Raw genomic sequence first — 19,300 nt, 5'->3', positions numbered from 1 at the left:
ACTTAAAGATGTACGTTTATATTTACAGTTTATAATACAGGGAATGTGTGACATTTTATGTGTCTCAAAATGAGGAATTGATTATAAAATTTAAGATATATGAGCTATATTCAGGTTTTTATTGCAATTTTGCTGCATTTTATTTTTATAACATACATAATATTTTTTAAATTTCAAAAAATTCATGTACTGTTCACATTGGTTATTTTTCAAATATAAGCTCTCTATAATAGTTTTTGATCACCTTTCTCTGTTTTCAGGATATGAATGAACCATCCAGTTTTGTGAATGGAACAACTTCCAATGTGTGCAGAAATGATACACTAAATTTTCCACCATATTTCCCAGGTACAATATTGTGCAATGTCTTTGACATTGACACATTAATATTAGTATCATCTGTCAGTTTGTATATACCAGTGATGTAGAAGTTGTTAATCATATTTCCAATTTTCATTACTTTTCCAAACATTGGGCCATAGTTTGATCCATTTCCAATACAATGTATTCCTGTGCAGAGTGGAAAATAATTCCAGGAACAATATTATATCTATATGAAAATATTTTAAAATTATTTTAATTTGTGAGTTTAATTTTCTTATACTTTGCCACAATTTGAAATTTGTAAATATATTTTTTAAGATAAAAATGAAAATCTTCAAAATTATGTTTAGGTAGGAGCATGTTGGTACAGAGTGCCTGGTGTGAAGCTCAGGGACCCCCGTTCCAGCCAGCTTCTTGCTCTCAGGTGCACCGGGGGACGCGCGTGATGATGGACTTGCTTGTCCCGGTCACTCATGTAGGTGACTGAAATTGAATTCTGGTCTCCTGGCCATGGTGTGACCTAGCGGTTAAGGAATGGACCGCCATGTAGAAGATCTTTTTGTCTGTCTCCATATAAAATAAAAAATGAAAATTAATACACAAAAACAATAAAAATATTTTTGTAAATTTTTGTTGTTGGTAGGTACAAATGAAGGAAAAGTAACCACTTCTCCATGAACTGAGAGAGAAGGGGCTGCTGTGCAGAATGCATCCTGCTTCTCTGAAATGAACAGAAAACATTTTATTATTAACATAGAGTGACAGTTATTAACATGCGCTTGGAAAAAAAGACATCTTGAAATGAGAAAAAAATGAATCAAAAGCTTTTTTTTTTACATTTATCTTGCTCTTAATTTCAAAGATTTATACAAGTAAATATATCTTAGGAAGTCTGCTTAGTTGATATTTCCCTTCCAATGGATAAAGTAGGACGCACTTGAGAGTATTTCAGGCTTTCATTGATACAAAAGGTTATGTTAGGTTTCCAGTTTCCAGTTCAGTTTTTTTCCTTACATCTATCATGAACAAAGCATCCTAAAATTCAGTAATAATTTCCAAACAATGATTAATATTGTATTAGAACAATAATTCCAATAATCTCCAACGTGAGATGGGGAGTTTTATGCTGCACTGATGTTTCTCGTGTATTCTCTCCAGAACTCACGAAGCGGACTGACGGGCTGCATTTCAGAACGATGTGCATGGAGACGGAGCACATCCTCAGTGACGGGTCTTCCGTTTTACATTATGATGCGCACAACCTCTATGGATGGTCACAAGCAAAGCCCACTTATGAGTAAGCCACGTTGGTCACTGTCCTCTTTGGCGATATATAAAGCTTTTGTATGTTGACATTTCATGTAACATTTGGGACCTGACTTGGGAGCAGCTAGGATCCAGCCTTTGCGGCCGTTTAGGGACTGAACCAGAACGTAGAAGATCTTTTTCTCTGTCTTTTTTTCTATCTGTACATCTTCCTTTCCAGTAAAAAAAAATTAATAAATAAATAAAAAAAACCTTTAAAATCTTTTTTAAATGTTATAATGCAGTTTAACAGGGATATTACATGTTTATTAACTATAATTGAAACAATCTGCATGATCAATACTCACCGTTTAGAACATTATAAAAAATAAGGTGTTTCAAAAGACTAAGAATGTTCATTTGGTTAATTATATAATGTATACTACTAATGTTGACATGGCTTATATTCATTTTTCAAATGTCTTAAAATCACTTTGTATCACTCCCAAGAGGTTTTAATAGTGCCACAAGACTCAGTTACAAAGCACTAATTGTCGTAAGAATCAACATAAGCTGCATAAATCAGACATATTTTTCTCATCCAATTGTCATGATTACAAATATTTGAAGAAAATAGCCTTGTTTAAAAATTCTAAATACCTTTTCCTCCATCTCAGTGCCTTGCAGAAGACAACTGGCAAAAGAGGCATAGTTATCTCCCGCTCTACATATCCCACTGGTGGACGATGGGCAGGTCACTGGCTTGGGGACAACTACGCACGATGGGACAATATGGACAAATCAATCATTGGTATGGGAGAGTGGCCTTCTTCTAGCCATTCTTTAGAGTTTTCTGTTTACTATCCATGTATGCTGTTGCTAGTTCAAGTAGCTGATAACTCTTCAAAAGTGTGCTTCTGTCAGTGTGTTTTAGGAATCATAGCACCTTAAAAATCCATTGAATCAAAGAATATCAATGATGCTTTGGCAGGAGCCAGTGCTGTTGGCTTATTTTTTTTTTTAATGGTTTCATTATTTTTTTTTCTCTTGGGAAAGAGAAGATGTAGGATTACAAAGCAAAGGAGACCAATGTAAGGATTTTAAGGCATAAACATCATCACAAAAAGATGCTAAAGAATGAAATAGTTCCAGACAAAAGCTTGAGGGATGTTTGAAAATGGTTGCCTACACTACATATACAACTGACATTTACACTCTGAGATCTGACTATTGCTTCTAACTCCTGTCTACACACCTGGAGAACATTACATTTTGTATCTAATACTTCTGGAATTTCTTGATTGCTTGATAGCAGAGGTTTAACCTTGGGACTACAAAGTTTTTAAAAGCATATGTTTGCAAAAAAAAATCAGAGAGGAAGTAGGTGGGAGGGCTGGAGACAGAGGTGGAGTATGTGTGGGGTGAGAAGTATTAGATTATCATAACTGTATTCATGAAATGCATTAAATTCGTTTTAGTTATACAAGTTTTCAAAATACTAAAAGGCATAATGATTTTAAAAAAGAGGTGGATAAATGTGTTTCATTTCCTGTCTCAAGAATTAGAATGAATAGATTAAAAAGCCACAATGTTCATAAATGTGATTATAATAACTAAGAAAACTATGTTAGTAGCATGCAAAATATTTCACTCAAAGGTAATAGTAGAATGCATTCTCGTTAATAAAGGTAGAACATGCTACAATACAGGAAATAGTCATTTTAAAATCTTTCCCTAAATTTTTTAGGTATGATGGAATTCAGTCTTTTTGGGATATCATATGTAAGTAATACTGGGTTTTGTTTTACATTCATAAAATATGATATAAACCATTCAAAATGCATTAAATATAACAATGTCTTTTAGACTGGAGCAGACATCTGTGGTTTCTTCAACGATTCGGAGTATCACCTCTGCACACGCTGGACACAGCTCGGGGCGTTTTACCCGTTTTCAAGGAATCACAACATCGCCAACACCAGAGTATGTCATCTCTGCACTTAATTTCTTTTTCATCAATCATGCTTAGAACTTTGGGAATAGAATGCGTTTTGTTGTACTGATTTCCAGATCAGTGTTTTGAATCTACCTCTTCATTGGTAACTTCTAAATGCATCATTTATACATCACACCCATGTAGTCTAAAATGACAGAATCTAATACTATGCAGTAAGAAGGCCAAAGAGTACCTAAAATCATGGAGATTTCTGAGGGTGTCACTATTGAAGGGATCGTTACGAAGGCCTGGATGAAGTGTCATTTGAGCAGATATTAGAATCAGAAGAGCAATCAAGGTAAATCTCCTGAGGAGAATTCCAGGTGGGAAAAATGTGAAGCTCTCCAAGATGTTAATGTGTTTGGAGATTTAAGAAATGTGAACAAATGAGAGGAGCAGCGTTGTGGCGTCTCCGTTCCTGACTCGGGTACAGCTGACGGCCTGGGAAGAGCAGTGGGAAACGCACAGCTGTTTGGACCCTGGTTGACGTGACTCCTGGCTCTGGCCTGGCCCAAGCCTGGCTTTTGTGGTCATCTCTGGGCAGGAGTGGCCGACGGGAGATCTCTCTCCTCTTTTAGTAACTCTTTAAAATAAATGTTTTTTTTTTTTAAAGGAGGAGGAAGAGAATGAAGGAATATTTTTTAAGAGAAATATATAACATGAAATTTTCCTGTTGTTTTAAATATGAGTTAATATTGCATTTAGTGATGTACATTTTAGAAGACAGTCATCATATATCAGTATGTTTAAATGAAACACCAGTGCAGCCAATAGGCCACAGCTGCTGTTATTGCCTCTGTTCTGTTACTTGCCTTTGCAATCAGTAGTAAATAAATCATATATTTCTTAAACATTTTTGCCTATTCTAACATGAGATACCAGTGTTAACAGAACTTCTTATTCCTGAAATTGACGAAAGGAGGAAATTTCAGAAACAGGACAAGAGTTCTAAAAGACCCCGGCTCTGCTGACATGAATAAAAATATTTCTCATTGAAATTACACAGTAGCTTTGATTATACTTCTGGTACAAATTAGTATGTTAAGCATGACTGTTATTTCTTAACCAATATGTGTACAATAGCTTATGGGCTACAGGCTTCTGAATGATTTTTACTTTTTGACCTGAAAGGTGCATTTCAGAGCAGTGTGAGTGAGGTGTGTTATTTTCTGTCATTCAATGTAAGATCGCTTCTCCCTCTACACTACCAACTCAGTGCCCCATGCTCCTTCTTTCTCCTGCACACGGAAGGTGCCAGAACTCTGTGCTGAGCTGGGCAGGGCTGTGCGTTTCAGTTCACCTTTCTGCTATATAGCATTTCATGTTCTTTTTTTCTAAGAATTTTAGCTTCTAACACTGAATATCTCTAAAACTGATATAAACTACACTCTGAATGTACTGAATCAAGTCATAGGCCTAGCTTGTATTAGCTTATTAAAATATGAATGCTATGTTTTCTTTCTAATATGCAGTAGGAATAGTACTGCTTAAGGATTTCTGAGCAAGGCGCTTGCTGCAAGACAACGCATTAATATAATTTCCTACATTTTATTTTCTGAATAAACATATGCTCTCAAGTTATCACTAAAAAAACCACAAGGTTTATGACTAGTTAATTTTCATGTTTCAGAGACAAGACCCTGTTTCCTGGAATGAAACATTTGTTGAAATGGCAAGAGACATCCTCAATGTCAGATACACTCTTTTGCCCTTTTTCTACACACAAATGCATGACATCCATGCCAATGGTGGCACGGTGATCCGACCCCTAATGCACGAGTAAGTACAGAACAGCTGTTTTTCCTACCACAAAGAGATAGCTTCCTCTGTTTGTCTCTTACAGTATTTTATAGTTCAACATAGACCATTTTAGACTAGAAATATTTTGTTGTTGGTTTAGCATACACTAAGTTTACAAAAATAAACTTTGAGGAAGACTTGTGGCACCGATACCCAAATTGGATGTCCTTTAGTGTTCCAGCTGCTCCAATTCCAGTCCAGCTCCCCGCTAATATGCCTTGGAAGGCAGTGGAAGAGGTCCCCAATGTTTAGACCTCTGCACCCTCGTTGAAGTCCTGGGTGAGCCTCTGGGCTCCCAGCTTCAGCCTCGTGCCATCCTGGGCTCTGCAGCCCTTTGGAGAGCGACCCAACAAATGGCAGATAATCTCTCTTTCCTCCTCTCCCTGGACCTCTTTCAAATAAATAAATTAACCTTAGAAAGCATTTATAGTAATGTTAAACAGTAAACTTTAAAAGAAATATAAAAATTAGCCTAAAAACAATCTATCATTAGCATTTCTGAATTAAAAAATTAAATTATTACTTAAAATAATAATCTTAAATAAATAAGATATGCCATTCATTAGTCATCAAATTTATATACATAAATACATTGAATATTTGCAAAAATTCCTGGAAATAGGTCATGTTACTCCTCATAATTTCCTTAATTGATATTTATTGCAGTTAAACAAATCTACCAAATACTTATACTAAAATTCTTTTGACCTATTCCTTAAGTGTTTTGAAATAGTTTCTCTAGAGCAATTTGCACATTGGGAAGTTGATTTTATTTTGAGCTTCCAAATTTAAACTGAGTGAGTAGGCGTTTATACTGTCAGTTAAATATAACATTACAGTGTCTGGGTTGTTTTCCCAGCTATATTCCTGACTCCAGAGTTCAGCTAATATAGACCTTGGACAAAATTCTGGTAGTGCAAGCAGTTGTGTGCCAGCAACCACTGTGAGAAACTTGGCTCTGCTCTGGCTCCTGCCTCTGACACCGGCCATCCTAGTCTAGGCATTGTAGCTAAGGAAGTGAACTAATTGATAAGGCGTTTTCTCTCTCTCTCTCTCTCCCGCTCTTTCTGTCTGTATTTTTGCCTCTCCATCTCTCAAATAAATACAATTAGTAATAATTTTACTTAATAGAGAACAGGTTAAAAGATTGACTGATACAGGTTAAATTTGTACATGCTACAAAAACAAAGTGCAGAATAAAACATCAAAAAAAGAAAGACAAGATCATTTTTTTTGAGCAGCCTGTATTAGTGATATAATTGAGTGAAGTCATTCTTACATTGCATTATGAGCAAATCAATCAAAGGCATTTCAAATATTTAGCCAGGTTAAGCAATACTGCCAAAGGTAATATTTGCAAACAACACATTAAAATGTTTGTTTCCTCTTTAAATAATATTTAGAAAGCATCTGCTTCAAAAAATAAAATATCTTCCTATATTCAAATTGTTTGTTTCAAGTCACTAATTTATCCAGCACAACCTTGTAAATAATTTGCCCAGTACAATCCCATCTTCATTTCTGATATCATTGATTTATTTCCTTTCTCTCTCATTACAGACTTTTTATTTTTTAATTTGTATTATTTTATTTTACTTTTTTTGCATGATATTGCTTTGTATGTATAGGGATTTCCCCTTCTCCTGACTTGCTCCTTATTCTCTTATACACACACACACACACACACACAATTTTGACCCATATTATTAGAATACTGTAGCCCTTCAGCAGCAGCCACAAGCCCAACATTCTGCTATTTTAATGTGTTATGGCATTGCTTGCATAGGCAATGGTAAAGAAACTGTGGTGCAGCTATTCTGTGGAATACTACACAACCATTAAAAAGAATGAATGAAATTGTGCCATTTGCAACATAATGGTCCCGACAGGACACAGTCACACTCAGTAAAATAAGCTCTTCTCATATGTCGTTTCTGAAATAAGGCAACTTCCATGCAAAGTACAAAGCAAATAGGAACATAAATAAACATGCATATACATACATTCCCATAGATGGACTATATGACATACTAGCATGCCAGCAAGTGAAGGTGCTGTGTGCATGCCCACTCCTGAATCAAAGGAGGACTCTCAATTAGCTTGTTAAATATACCTTGACAATGTGATGCTAGATTTTCTATCATTGCTCGATTTTCTATAATTTACAGGCTTTCCTTATTTTCTTTCTCCTGAATCCATTTTAACCGCACAGAATTGGGGCAGCATAGCTTCTGGACTGAGTCTTCACCTGGGAATACCGTTGTTAACTGTGCTGACTGCTGCCCTGCTGAGAACCCTGGAACTTTGCTCTGGAGGGTAGTTGATAAGGCAGAAACTGAGCAGTCCAGTTTAGTATTACTCTCAGTTTCTAAGACAACATTTTCTTGAAAAGGTCATTTACAAAATAGAGTTTTGACCGTTTATTTGAAAAAGAAATGTGTACGTTTCATGATTACTATTCTCAAACTATAAAATACAGATTTTGTATTTTCTTACAATTTATATGTAAGATTTTAAAACCTGTTAACAGTTAGGAGTATCTTGTAGGACACACATACACCATTATGAGATATCGCTAAAATAACCTAGCTGAGTTATCTCTAAAATAATTAAATGAGATTCTACAAGTTCCATAATTCCTTCTGAGAAGGTTTGTAATTTTTGCTCTTGATTTATTAACCTTACTCTACGAAGCACTGGCAGCTGATCCCATGATCCCATGTTTCTTCTTTTCCCAGATTATGTCTCTCACTCTCACCTGCCAGTAGATTTGCAATTTTTCAGGAAGTATGAATGTACCTAGATTTACCCATTGGGTATTAAACTGCTGAGTTTTGCAATCCAAGTGATGGAATTGTTTTTACTGTTTGGTTTTCAGTTTTTACAGGTTTATTTATCTATTCATCTACCTATTTATTTATATATATGAAATACACAGTTACTGGGAAAGAGGAGCAGAGAGAGAGAGGAAAGAGAGAGGGAATCTTCCATTTGCTCAGTCACTTCTCAAATGGATACAGTGGCCAGGGTTGGGATCAGGTTGGATAAAAACAGTGAGCCAGAAGTTAGGTATTCTGCCTGGATTTCCCACATGGTGGCAGACACTCACACACCTGGACGACTTCTGCTTTACCATATGTATTAATGAGGAGCTGAGACAGTACTGGACCAGTCAGGACCTGAATCAGTGCTCATGGGGGATGCAGGCGGCAGGTGTCTATAGTGAGCATGGTAGCCCCTGTCTCTTATTTGCTTAAAGAGTCCTTAACTAGATAGGTATAATGACAAAAAGGAGAGAAAAGGCCGGGGGGAGAGCTTCCACCAATGATTTCACTGCTTATACAGAATGGCAGCAATAGCCAGGTCCAAACCTAAAGAAGAACTCTCTCCAGAAGTCCTCCATTGGTGTCATGGCCCCACGCACTTGGTCTGTCACCTGCTACTTTTCAGGCACATTCGCAGAAAACTGAATATGAGGTGGAGGATCTAAGACTTGTATGGACGTGCTGATAGGGATGCCACTGTCGGAAGGCATGGTTTAACCTGCTGAGACAGAACACTGCCTCCTATACTTGGGCTCCCATTTTAATTCACAAAATCCACATTACAGACTGTGGAGTTGACTGTTTTTATGGTATCCAGATGAGATAAAATTATTTTATTCAATTATTTCTAATTCTTTTGTCAAGGTTCTTTGATGACAGGACAACCTGGGACATCTATAAACAGTTTTTATGGGGTTCAGCGTTTATGGTCACCCCTGCCCTGGATCCTGTAAGTCCTAGCACTGTTTTGTCCACACAGTTGTGGGGGTGTTTGGTTTATATGTTTTTAATGATTACATATTTAATTTGCAGTATGTGACTACTGTGAATGGCTACGTTCCTAATGCTCGGTGGTTTAACTATCATGATGTAAGTACTTAATGGTGTTCCGGGGATTAACTAAACAGAAAGGGGTAGCTATTTGGGTATCCATTGATACTATCCAATGATATACATTTGATTAACTTTCTATTTTAAAAGAGTAAACTATATCTGGCTAATTATAACCAAATCATATTGACATAAAGGATTAATTCATTCTGTTAGAATTTGTTTTGAGGTTATATAATATATCAAATAAAATGGAAAATTCATATTATACACAGCAAATTTATTCCACCTTATTTGTTACATAACATGATCATACAAGTGAAGAGAGATCTTTTAAGAATACCTAGCATTGCAATGATGGAACGGCTTTGTGACTTTTCAGAAATCTACCTGCCTGTCAGTTCCACAGAAACAAATAACTATAAATCACTTCATGTAACATAAGCACTTATATTAAACTATTGTGAGCTAAGGATATGCAGTAAGCTGCATGGTTTCCTGAATATGTTTGTGCAATTTATATTTTTAAGTGAAAATTGTGTCATTTGGTCTAATAAAGGTGCCAACTCAAACACCATTGTTACTGATTACTGAATACACCATCGTTTAACCTGGCCCTCCGTCTTGTTTGTTTCCTTGTTTATCTGTATCACTTTCAGGGAACAGATATTGGAGTCAGAGGACAGTTTGTTGACTTTGACACTCCTTATGAGGCAATAAATCTACATGTCCGTGGTGGTCACATCTTACCATGTCAGGAACCTGCTCAAAACACAGTTATCAGGTAAATGAACTGCTATTGAGATCATATTAAAGTTTGTGATACACCGTGCCAGAAATGTCAGGACTATTGACACAGTTTACAAGCAATTAATTTAGGCTGCCAAAGTGGCATGGGTACAAGGTGAGTGGCAATGGGTTTCATTATTTATGGCATAGCACACAACGGAAGCTTGACGTGAATTTCCGCTCTGCTTGGACCCAGTGTTGCATGGCAGTGACACTGAGTTGCTCAGGTAAATACTACATAGGAAACAGGTTTTGGCAAAACCAGAGAATGTGTGTATTAGTCAGCATGTCATGCTTTTAACTAAAACAGGTGTAAGAGGTTACTTAGAAGCACAGACAGCTTATTTCAGTTGAGTTTTAGATTCATTGTTTTCCTTCCGGCAGCCCCACTAGTCTGGCATTTCATAATTTGATAGTCATGGAGCACATGTGGCTAGCCGCAGAGAGAGACCAGCTGGCCCAAACTACAAAGATTTTCCGCAAGGTCTGTCTCTCAAATGCAGTAATTAGAGATGTTCCTACCTTTAAACCTTTTATGCACGTATGTAATATGCAGAAGTGACAACAAATGAGGATGTTGTAACTTGAGTGCGTGTCTGGGTTAACTCATCCTTTTTCAGTCACATATATGTGACCACATGTATTAGGCATGGTGTTTCATAACACTCCTTGTAAAATATTTCTTCAAAAGGCAGTTAACAGAAAAGGAAGAAATGGACAGAGAATGATCTTCCATCAGTTTGGTTCACTCCCTAAAAACCCGCAAAGGCCAAATTAGGCCAAGCAGAAGCAGGAGCTGGGAGCTCCATCCTGGAGCTCTGTCCTGACTCCTAGCTTGGTGGCAGGAGTGCCACACATGTGTGCCGGATTGGAAGTAGAGCAGAGGGGACCCCAGGCAGTGGCTGAGACTGCATCATTGGGCTGACCCCTGAACTTCTTGAATACTTTTTCTTTAGAAGCAGTTTAGATTCACCACAACAGTGAAAGAAATCCATGTAGCCTCTAACCTAACCCCCAGATTCACAGATTTCTTCATTAGTAACATAGCACAGGAGAGTTGTATATTTGTTACCAGGGCAAACCTACATTCGCATATCAGTTGCTGCTCAAGGGCTGTAGTTCACATTAGGACTCACTCAGTGTTACATGGTCTATGGATTTCGACAAGTGTAGAAGACATGCACAATTACAGTATCATACAGACTAGTTACACTGCCCTACATGTCTTCTCCATCCCATATTACGTTTAACTGTAGAGCATATAGTTCCTGTTTATCACCACTGAAACATAATTATCAGGCCAGCATGCTCTGCTTACACAAAGCACCTCAAGCTGCTACACTCCAACACATTGTCAAAACAACTTTTACTTGTTAGAATGGGTGAATCACGTACGAGATAAGTTCTAGCAAATCATGAAGAAATTACAACTTGTTTTTGTGAACTAACATAAAATTGGAATTTCAGGGGCTCGGCGCAATAGCCTAATGGCTAAGCCCGGGATCCCATGTGGACTTCGGTTCCTGTCCTGGCTGCTCCACCTCCCATCCGGCTCCCTGCTTGCGGCCTGGGAAGGCAGTCAGGACAGCCCAAAGCCTTGGGACCTGCACCAATGTTGGAGCCCCGGAAGAAACTCCTTCCTTCTGGTTTTAGATGGCTCTGCTCTGGCCATTGCGGCCACGTGGGGTGAACCAGCAGATGACAAAGATATATCATTTTGTTTCTCCTTCTCTGTGTAAATCAGTCTTTCCAATAAAAATAAATGTGTCATTAAAAATGGAATTTTATTTCATTTATCTCAATCATTTTGGATTTTCTTTAGTTATTTTATTTTACTTATATTCATCTGGTTACCACAGGGATGAGCTTTCATAACTAGGTATGAAGTAACTTGTCTATTTTTTTTTTCAAGTCGAACAAATTACATGAAGCTCATTGTTGCTGCGGATGATGACCAAACAGCACAGGGAACACTCTTCTGGGATGATGGGGACAGTATAGGTGAGTGCCTTTCATGAACAAACCTCATTGATATCATATATAACTTCACATTGCTTTTGTAAAATTAGTGAAAGCCTGCACTAGCATAGAAAGCATGTAAGAAATGTGACATAAAATTCACATACTATTTTTTTTTTTTGCTTATAAAAACTACATACTTTCTCAACTTTGGTGAGTCACAAGGTGAAGAGTTTAGTGTCTGTTTCTGAAAGCGCTTGCTTTTCGCGCCCAGGCCTTTGTTAACAGGTTAGGCACAGCTTCAGAGTCTGAATGGAGCTTTTGTCTCGCCTGTGCCTGAAAGCATTTGCTTTAGCTCTGTTGCAGGTGAGTTCCCAGGGATGTGAAATTGTGTTCGTGAGCTTTGATTCTTAGCAGTCACCAAACTGGGTTAATTAATGACAACAACCAAGGAGACGGAGCTATTTGTAAAATGTTTCCCTCAGCTCTTCCTACCGCAGTAAGATGCCAAGGAAAAGAACTTCGTTCCAACCTTCATGCAAGTCTCATGGCAGACTGATTACTTTCAATCATTTGAAAGCGACAGGAAAATTTAGATACGCTGTGATTGTCTCTTCATACAAACATGCAGGTTTTTTCTCTGGAAAGTTATTCCTATTTCTTTTCCTATTTACCATAGTCTTGTTCTATTTTCAAATAATCTCCTGATATCTTGAGTAAGCTGCAGCAAGCATATGCATTGGGTTGGTTTCTTCATTTACTGGATCAGGATTTGCACAAGAGTTCTCGCAGAAAGCACAGCACTGTAGTTCAGGCACATATCTAACAGGATTCTTTTAAGCAAATGCATTCACACGTTTGTGCACATTAACAATTTGGTGACAAGTTTTTTTTATTTTAATGAAATTGAAAATTTAAGCCAAAATGAAATTGTCATAGACATATGCATTAACCAAATTTTGATCGCTCCAGCTTACAGTGTAATCTGGTAAAAGTGTTAATTTGCCTTATTGATTTCGTGCAGTGTCCGCCCAGTTGCCACCTTCAATCATTCATTTTACTGCACGTCTCTTTCCATCTCATACACACGTGATTTTGTCTTAAATACAACTGCAGATAAAGAAGAAACAATTGATTTTTTTTCACTTCAATTGCTTTGAGACTCATTTTACCCCTCTGTCTAATGGGACTAACAATATTTTAAGCACTTGTGACATCTTTTGAATTTGCCAAATGAAAAGTGCTTAGTTACTGTTTCTGTTTTTTGTTAAAATCAACTTTAAAATTGGCAAGATTTTGTATTAAAGTGTTACAGATGAGTAAGAACCCATATTAGTCATTGTTTGATTTTTACTTGACCAGTAACAACTTCTAATAATTGAATATCTCTTCCTTTTCCCAAATGTGCATGTTAATGGTACTTTAGACCTGCCCTGTTTCAATATCATCTCCTGTACACACATGCATGTGTATCCAACTTTTTCCTTTAGGGCACTCCATGGTGACTTATGATTCTTTTGGTGTTGGTTAGACACTGTATGAACATGTTGAATAAACATTGAATGACATTATATACATTATGTATTTATGTACGCATGTATTTGTGTGTGTGTACACAGGCAGCACTTGGGAATAAAAACAAAGCATACTACATTTCCTGTTGCTGTTTGGAAATAAACAAATGTTACCTTTTTCCTTTCTACAGACACCTATGAAAGAGACATGTATTTATTAGTACAATTTAATTTAAATCAGGTATGTAAAATTATTTATGTGTAATTATATTAACATTTGAAGCTTATTTTATATTTCCTATTAAAGAGCTGCATTTGAAGTAGAGCAACAATGTGCTGTGCTAGGGAAGATAATTTTAACTAGCATAAATACATGTTTTAAACTGTGTTGCTAATGAAAGGTTTAAATTTTTTCTCTATTTCTACAGACCCGCTTGACAAGTACTCCGTTGAAAACAGGTTACATTAATAAAACTGAAATAAGGCTTGGATATGTTGATGTATGGGGAATAGGACGCAATGAGATCAGTCAAGTTACTTTAGTATATAACGACAGGACTGAGGAAGCTCTCTTTACCCACAATGTAACCCAAGAGGTAAGTGACATAACATCTTCTCATGAGACTATTCAAAACATCCACATAGGCTGATGTTTCTGAGCCCTAAGGAAACATAATTATGAATCAACTATGATGTTTCTATATGGTAATACATACACACATGTATGTGTGTCCGTGTATTTTAGATTATTTTATTTGACAGAGAGAGGAGAAACATACAAAAAGGTCTTAGATCTTTTGATGTATTCCCTAAATTCTTCTAAACAGCCTGGGCTGAGCCAGGCCAAAACTCATAGCCCAGGACACCATCTAATTCAAATTAGAGAGAGAAAAACAAAGAGAAGGAGGTCTTGTATCTGCTCGTTCACTCTCTGGATGACTACAATGGCTGGGACTGGATGTATCCAAAACTTGGAGCCAGGAGCTTTATAGAGGTCTTGCACATGGTTGTCCGGGGCACAAGCACTTAGATCATACCCCACTGCTTTCCCAGGCCATTAGCCAGGAGCTGGATGGGAAATGGAGCAGTGAGACTTGAACTGGATGTTCAGGGCTGCCAGTGCAGCATGTGGCAACTTAACCCACTGTGCCACAGTACTATGCCCTGCTTCACACATTTGGTATAAAAGAGCCACCTTAAGTATTAATATAGAATAGATCCATTTTACTGATAGTTATTAAGACAAACCTCTAACTCCTGCCTTTTAAACTCACTGTAAATATGGTAAATTGATGACAAATTCCAGTGTTTTAGTAAGCAGTAATTTTATAAAGTGCTCAGAAAAGCCACTGGTGTATGCTAGGTAACAATGAAAGGTTACATTTCTTCCTCCCAGTGGAGTATTTTGGATGGTGAAATCAGAGTTTTCTGAGCTGAATCACAGAAGGTGATGTAGGTGAGCAGAAAATAAAATGGCAATGAGGAGGTCTCATAAAATCATGACAGCTTTCTGACCAAGGCTTCTTCATGGATTGTCTCCATGCATGACCAAGTGAAGGGCTGGTAGTTGTTCTCTCCAGGAAGCAAAAGGAGCACACATAATTAAAATCCCAGTTGGTAAATTAAGTTTCCTATGAAGCTACTTTGAACTAGCAATAATAGAATGTAAGTCTAAATTCAAACTTTGAGTTCCAATAACTTACAGTTGAGGATAGGGAAATATATTCAAAGAGTATAGTTATACACATATATAATTATATTTAGGAGTTATATAGAAAGATGAATGAAATCAAAGTGATTCCTTCTCTTTTGACAGATATTGAACCTCTCTAGAATTCATTTTCATCATCGATAAAATAAGTGGATGGTGTGAATTGTTAATGAAAGAGTTGTAAAGTCTAAAATAAAAATTTAACCACACAGAAAAAAATTAGCACTTTGCTCATGGAATATGTTTCAATGGAAATAATACTAGCTTAAAAACATCAGAAAACATATGCTGTTGATCAAATGATTAATTCTAATTTTCCTTCTTTGTAGACATTAAACATTAATCTGACACTAAATGGTGTTACTCTCGATGACCCAATAGAAATATACTGGCTCTGAAGGTCACCTTCAACATTCAACTCTGAAGATGAAATTAAGAACTGGATTTAATTTCATGGCATTTACAAATTTTCTGGCTTTCTGTAGTTTATAAAATGTAATTTTACCATGTTCTTCTTGTAGTTATTGAACAGTGTACACCAATAATAATGCAGAGCCAGAATTCTTTATTTAAACATATTTAGTAGGACTTGAATAGTTCTATTTACTCCTGCTGATAATTAGCTAAAACTGTAACCAGTTACTGGATATGTATGTGTGTGACTAGAACATAATTAAAACAGTCGATTGTTAAAATAAGTAAAATGTTGTATAAGTGTAAATTGTATATAATAGGTTCTTCAGTAGATTTAAGTTATGGATCAATACTTGTAACAAGATTTAATTACTTCTTAATGTGTATGCATAATGATAAGACAGAAAAATAAATGTATTTAAATATATGAAAAGTGTATTTTTGAAATTGTTCTATTCAGTTTAGGCCACTTTTGTGTATTGCTGAAAATTGACATCTTTAAAAAGAAGCATTTGTTGCTCAGGGTTTCTAAAGCTCCTGCCTCTGGTCCTCACAGTGCACTGTGGGCGGAGACAACATTGACAACATCAACTCTCATCAGCGGCAGGTGCAGCCATGCCCTGTCTCTGGAAACCAGCATTTCAGAGATTATAATTTTATCGTAAAAGTTTAGTGATTACACAAATATTATTTCAGATTTTTCCAAATGAGAATCTAAATTTTCTTCTCTAGCGTTGACTTACACATAGGAGGAAAAAAAATGTCTAGTTATTCTATTTAGTCAAATAAATCATCCTAGCTCATTCATTCTATGAGAAAGTCTCTAGCATATTTTTATTGACATTAAGCATTGTTTGCTTAGAATATATTTAACCAATTCATCTATGTCTTGATATAACTCCTCTCTAATGAGAAAAATCATACAGTTACAGAGGAACACCAAAGACACTCCCAACTCAGAGTCAAAGGACCAAGGCAAACCACAAGAATAACATTGAAAGCAGAAAAATGATAATACATTTAAGTTGTTTCTAACAAATTCTGCAGTCATTGAGGGAATTCACAAATAAATTACCGAAAATTAGATGCTGACAAGGAATTTGCAGTTATCACATCTCGAAGTATAATTGGGATGCAAACGTTTTTAGAGGGCATTAATTTTGCATTCAATGAAATTAAATTTATATGCATTTATATTCATTTATCCAAAGTTACTCTTGAGTTTCTCCCAGAGAGTCATAAAAACAGGTATAAACAAACATATTTACTTTTTATTGAGAATTGAAAATATTAGTGATTGTACCACTATCGGAAGTTGGAAGTTGTCTCAATTCTAACAGCTGGATCCTGTTGTTTTCCGTTTCACATAAACACTGCTTCGTATCACTCTCAAACAAGGTCATTTTGCAAATACCACACAACAGGGAAAACAACTGGACCCACCCTATTCATGATTGAGGGTTAACAACAAGACACGATGATGCTAATCACTCTGTCTTTTGGTGAATCACAGTCTTGCTTTTATAGTCTGAAAACAAACAAATAAATAAATTGAAGCACCAAGCATATTCCATTCTTCTCAACTCCTCAGAAAAAGCACACAAGAAGAACCAAGCCACAATGTGCTGATCTCTAAGAATATGTGAGGCCGAGCAGAGCCGTGCTGTCTTGCACACTGCCCAGCCAGCTGGCCCAAGCACAGCTCTCTACTCTCCAGGTCATTCATGTTTTCCTGTGGTGGTTCTCTTCCTCCTCACACTCAGTAAACATGACTTTGATGACAGATAACTTCTGGTATTTAATAGGTATGCACTCTTGCATTTAAAGTTTATTTGGATCTCCTTGAAAGAGCAACAGAAAGGGACAGACTTTCCCAGTCGCACCTGTACTTTCAGAGCAAAGATGAACTCCTAAAGAAACTGTTTACTCTATCTTGACAATAAGATGAAACAATACTTGGCTTCCCATGATTTCATTACTTTCTTGTTTCTGTGTCTAAATGTTTTCTACTAGAATATGCATTTAACAGATTTTATTTTAAAAATTACATGGAATTAATTTCACCAAAGAGTAAGCAGTTCATACACATTTGGCAAGTAAGTTAATGTTGACCTAAGGATTTGTAAGACATAAAATGCAATTGAATGACAGCTATGCTTGGATTCATTCTAGTGTTTTGTTAATATTAACCTTGAAGCTTTGGACACAATGGCTAAAATGGATAGTATTTGAGGCAGTTTCAACATGGATGCATCAGAAACAACATCCACAAGGAATTCTAAAAACAATCCTAGAAAATAATATCTGTAACAAACACTCTAATCAACATAATAGTCCATTAATAAGAAATTACTGAGTATAAGACATTAGGTATTTAACATATAATTTGACACTTTTTTGGTATGAGATCTTTTTTTCAATTTTCTTTTTTATATTTAATTTAATATTTTTTTCTTTTTTAATTATCATCATTTTATACTTCCATAGACCCTGGGATTTCTCTTACCTTCTCCCCAAATCTCCTCCCCACTGAGTTCCCCTATATTATTTCAATAGTACAGTTCTTCATAAACAGTCATATGTCCATCATTGTGGGCATGGACAATAGTAGAGAGTCCAGCATCCTATTGTCAAGGTACAGTTAACAGTTTCATTGGGAGTGCATCTTTGATCTGGAAGTAAAGATGCATACTGCATTGTATCCTCACATCTGGATATGATTGTTTCCATTACACAATTATTATACATCCCCTTAACTGAAAAGCCACAATAGAATATCAAAAACTGAAACAGAAATAGTAGGCTTAACCTACTATACCACTAAGCCAGTCCCTGCTTGCTTATTTTTAGAGTGGTTTGTTTACTATATATATTTACTAGAAAATTAAATTTTATATACCCATCCATAAGAGTCAAAGGTCTGAATTTTATACATACAGATATAATTGAGTAAGTTAAAGACATCTTTCAGATTTTTCTTAAGGAGCCTAACCAAATGGAGCAGAGGAAATGGTACTGAAATGTGGCCTGTGCAGTGAGCTAGGCTCACTCCCTGAATAAATGCATCCCTTCCACTCATAGAACTTGGAGTATCTGCATGATTAAAATGTATGCCACTGCAAAGTTGCAAATTATCATGCCGTAGACTTTCCTAGGTATTCCAGAATTGTACAAATCAAAGAATGCAAATGAAAGTTTTTATGGCATTTTGATTCATATATTTATATTTTTCATTTCTGGCATGAATTTCAAGGAGTTGCTTTGAATTATTTAAAGAATGTCATAATTTTTAGTTTTTGGACTGTTTGAAAAAATAAATCAACTCTTGATGACTGGGTAGTATTAGAAGTTTATAGTCTTGCTGGACAAGTCATGGTAGTTGACTAGTTCAATAAAGCAACACAAACTTGTGGATATACATGCTGGTTCCTTTGAAACAGCAAATGACCATTTCTTATTACAAAGTGAAAGGCATGGATTTAATTTTAGCACTGTAAGCTGTCAGCCAAATTTATTCTTATGATTGAAAATAGTTCAGTGCACCTGAAATTAATATTACTTGAGTCCTCTAAATTTTTGGAATCATCTTGACATAGTTCCTCTATATTTCATTTTACAGAAACAAATTTTCCCAAGGCTATAAAGATTAGCTGTGCAAATACGAAAAGTTTCG

General features: G+C 36.2%; 1 protein-coding gene across 1 annotated transcript in view; it reads left to right on the top strand.

Annotated features, from left to right (window-relative positions):
• Positions 1 to 19,300, top strand: part of SI (sucrase-isomaltase) — a 154,865-nt gene that overhangs the window by 51,230 nt on the left and 84,335 nt on the right. The window contains exons 35-46 of the mRNA XM_058661171.1: positions 261 to 348; positions 1,483 to 1,621; positions 2,247 to 2,380; positions 3,317 to 3,351; positions 3,436 to 3,552; positions 5,196 to 5,344; positions 9,055 to 9,139; positions 9,223 to 9,279; positions 9,900 to 10,024; positions 11,942 to 12,030; positions 13,694 to 13,743; positions 13,931 to 14,098. Coding sequence (XP_058517154.1) covers positions 261 to 348; positions 1,483 to 1,621; positions 2,247 to 2,380; positions 3,317 to 3,351; positions 3,436 to 3,552; positions 5,196 to 5,344; positions 9,055 to 9,139; positions 9,223 to 9,279; positions 9,900 to 10,024; positions 11,942 to 12,030; positions 13,694 to 13,743; positions 13,931 to 14,098 — 1,236 coding nt within the window. The remainder of the gene's footprint in view (positions 1 to 260; positions 349 to 1,482; positions 1,622 to 2,246; positions 2,381 to 3,316; positions 3,352 to 3,435; positions 3,553 to 5,195; positions 5,345 to 9,054; positions 9,140 to 9,222; positions 9,280 to 9,899; positions 10,025 to 11,941; positions 12,031 to 13,693; positions 13,744 to 13,930; positions 14,099 to 19,300) is intronic.

The sequence above is a fragment of the Ochotona princeps genome, chromosome 3 (genome assembly GCF_030435755.1).
Source record: "Ochotona princeps isolate mOchPri1 chromosome 3, mOchPri1.hap1, whole genome shotgun sequence".
NCBI lineage: Eukaryota > Metazoa > Chordata > Mammalia > Lagomorpha > Ochotonidae > Ochotona > Ochotona princeps.
Note: the sequence above shows the minus strand (reverse complement) of the source record. Positions and strands in the feature narration are given on the sequence as shown.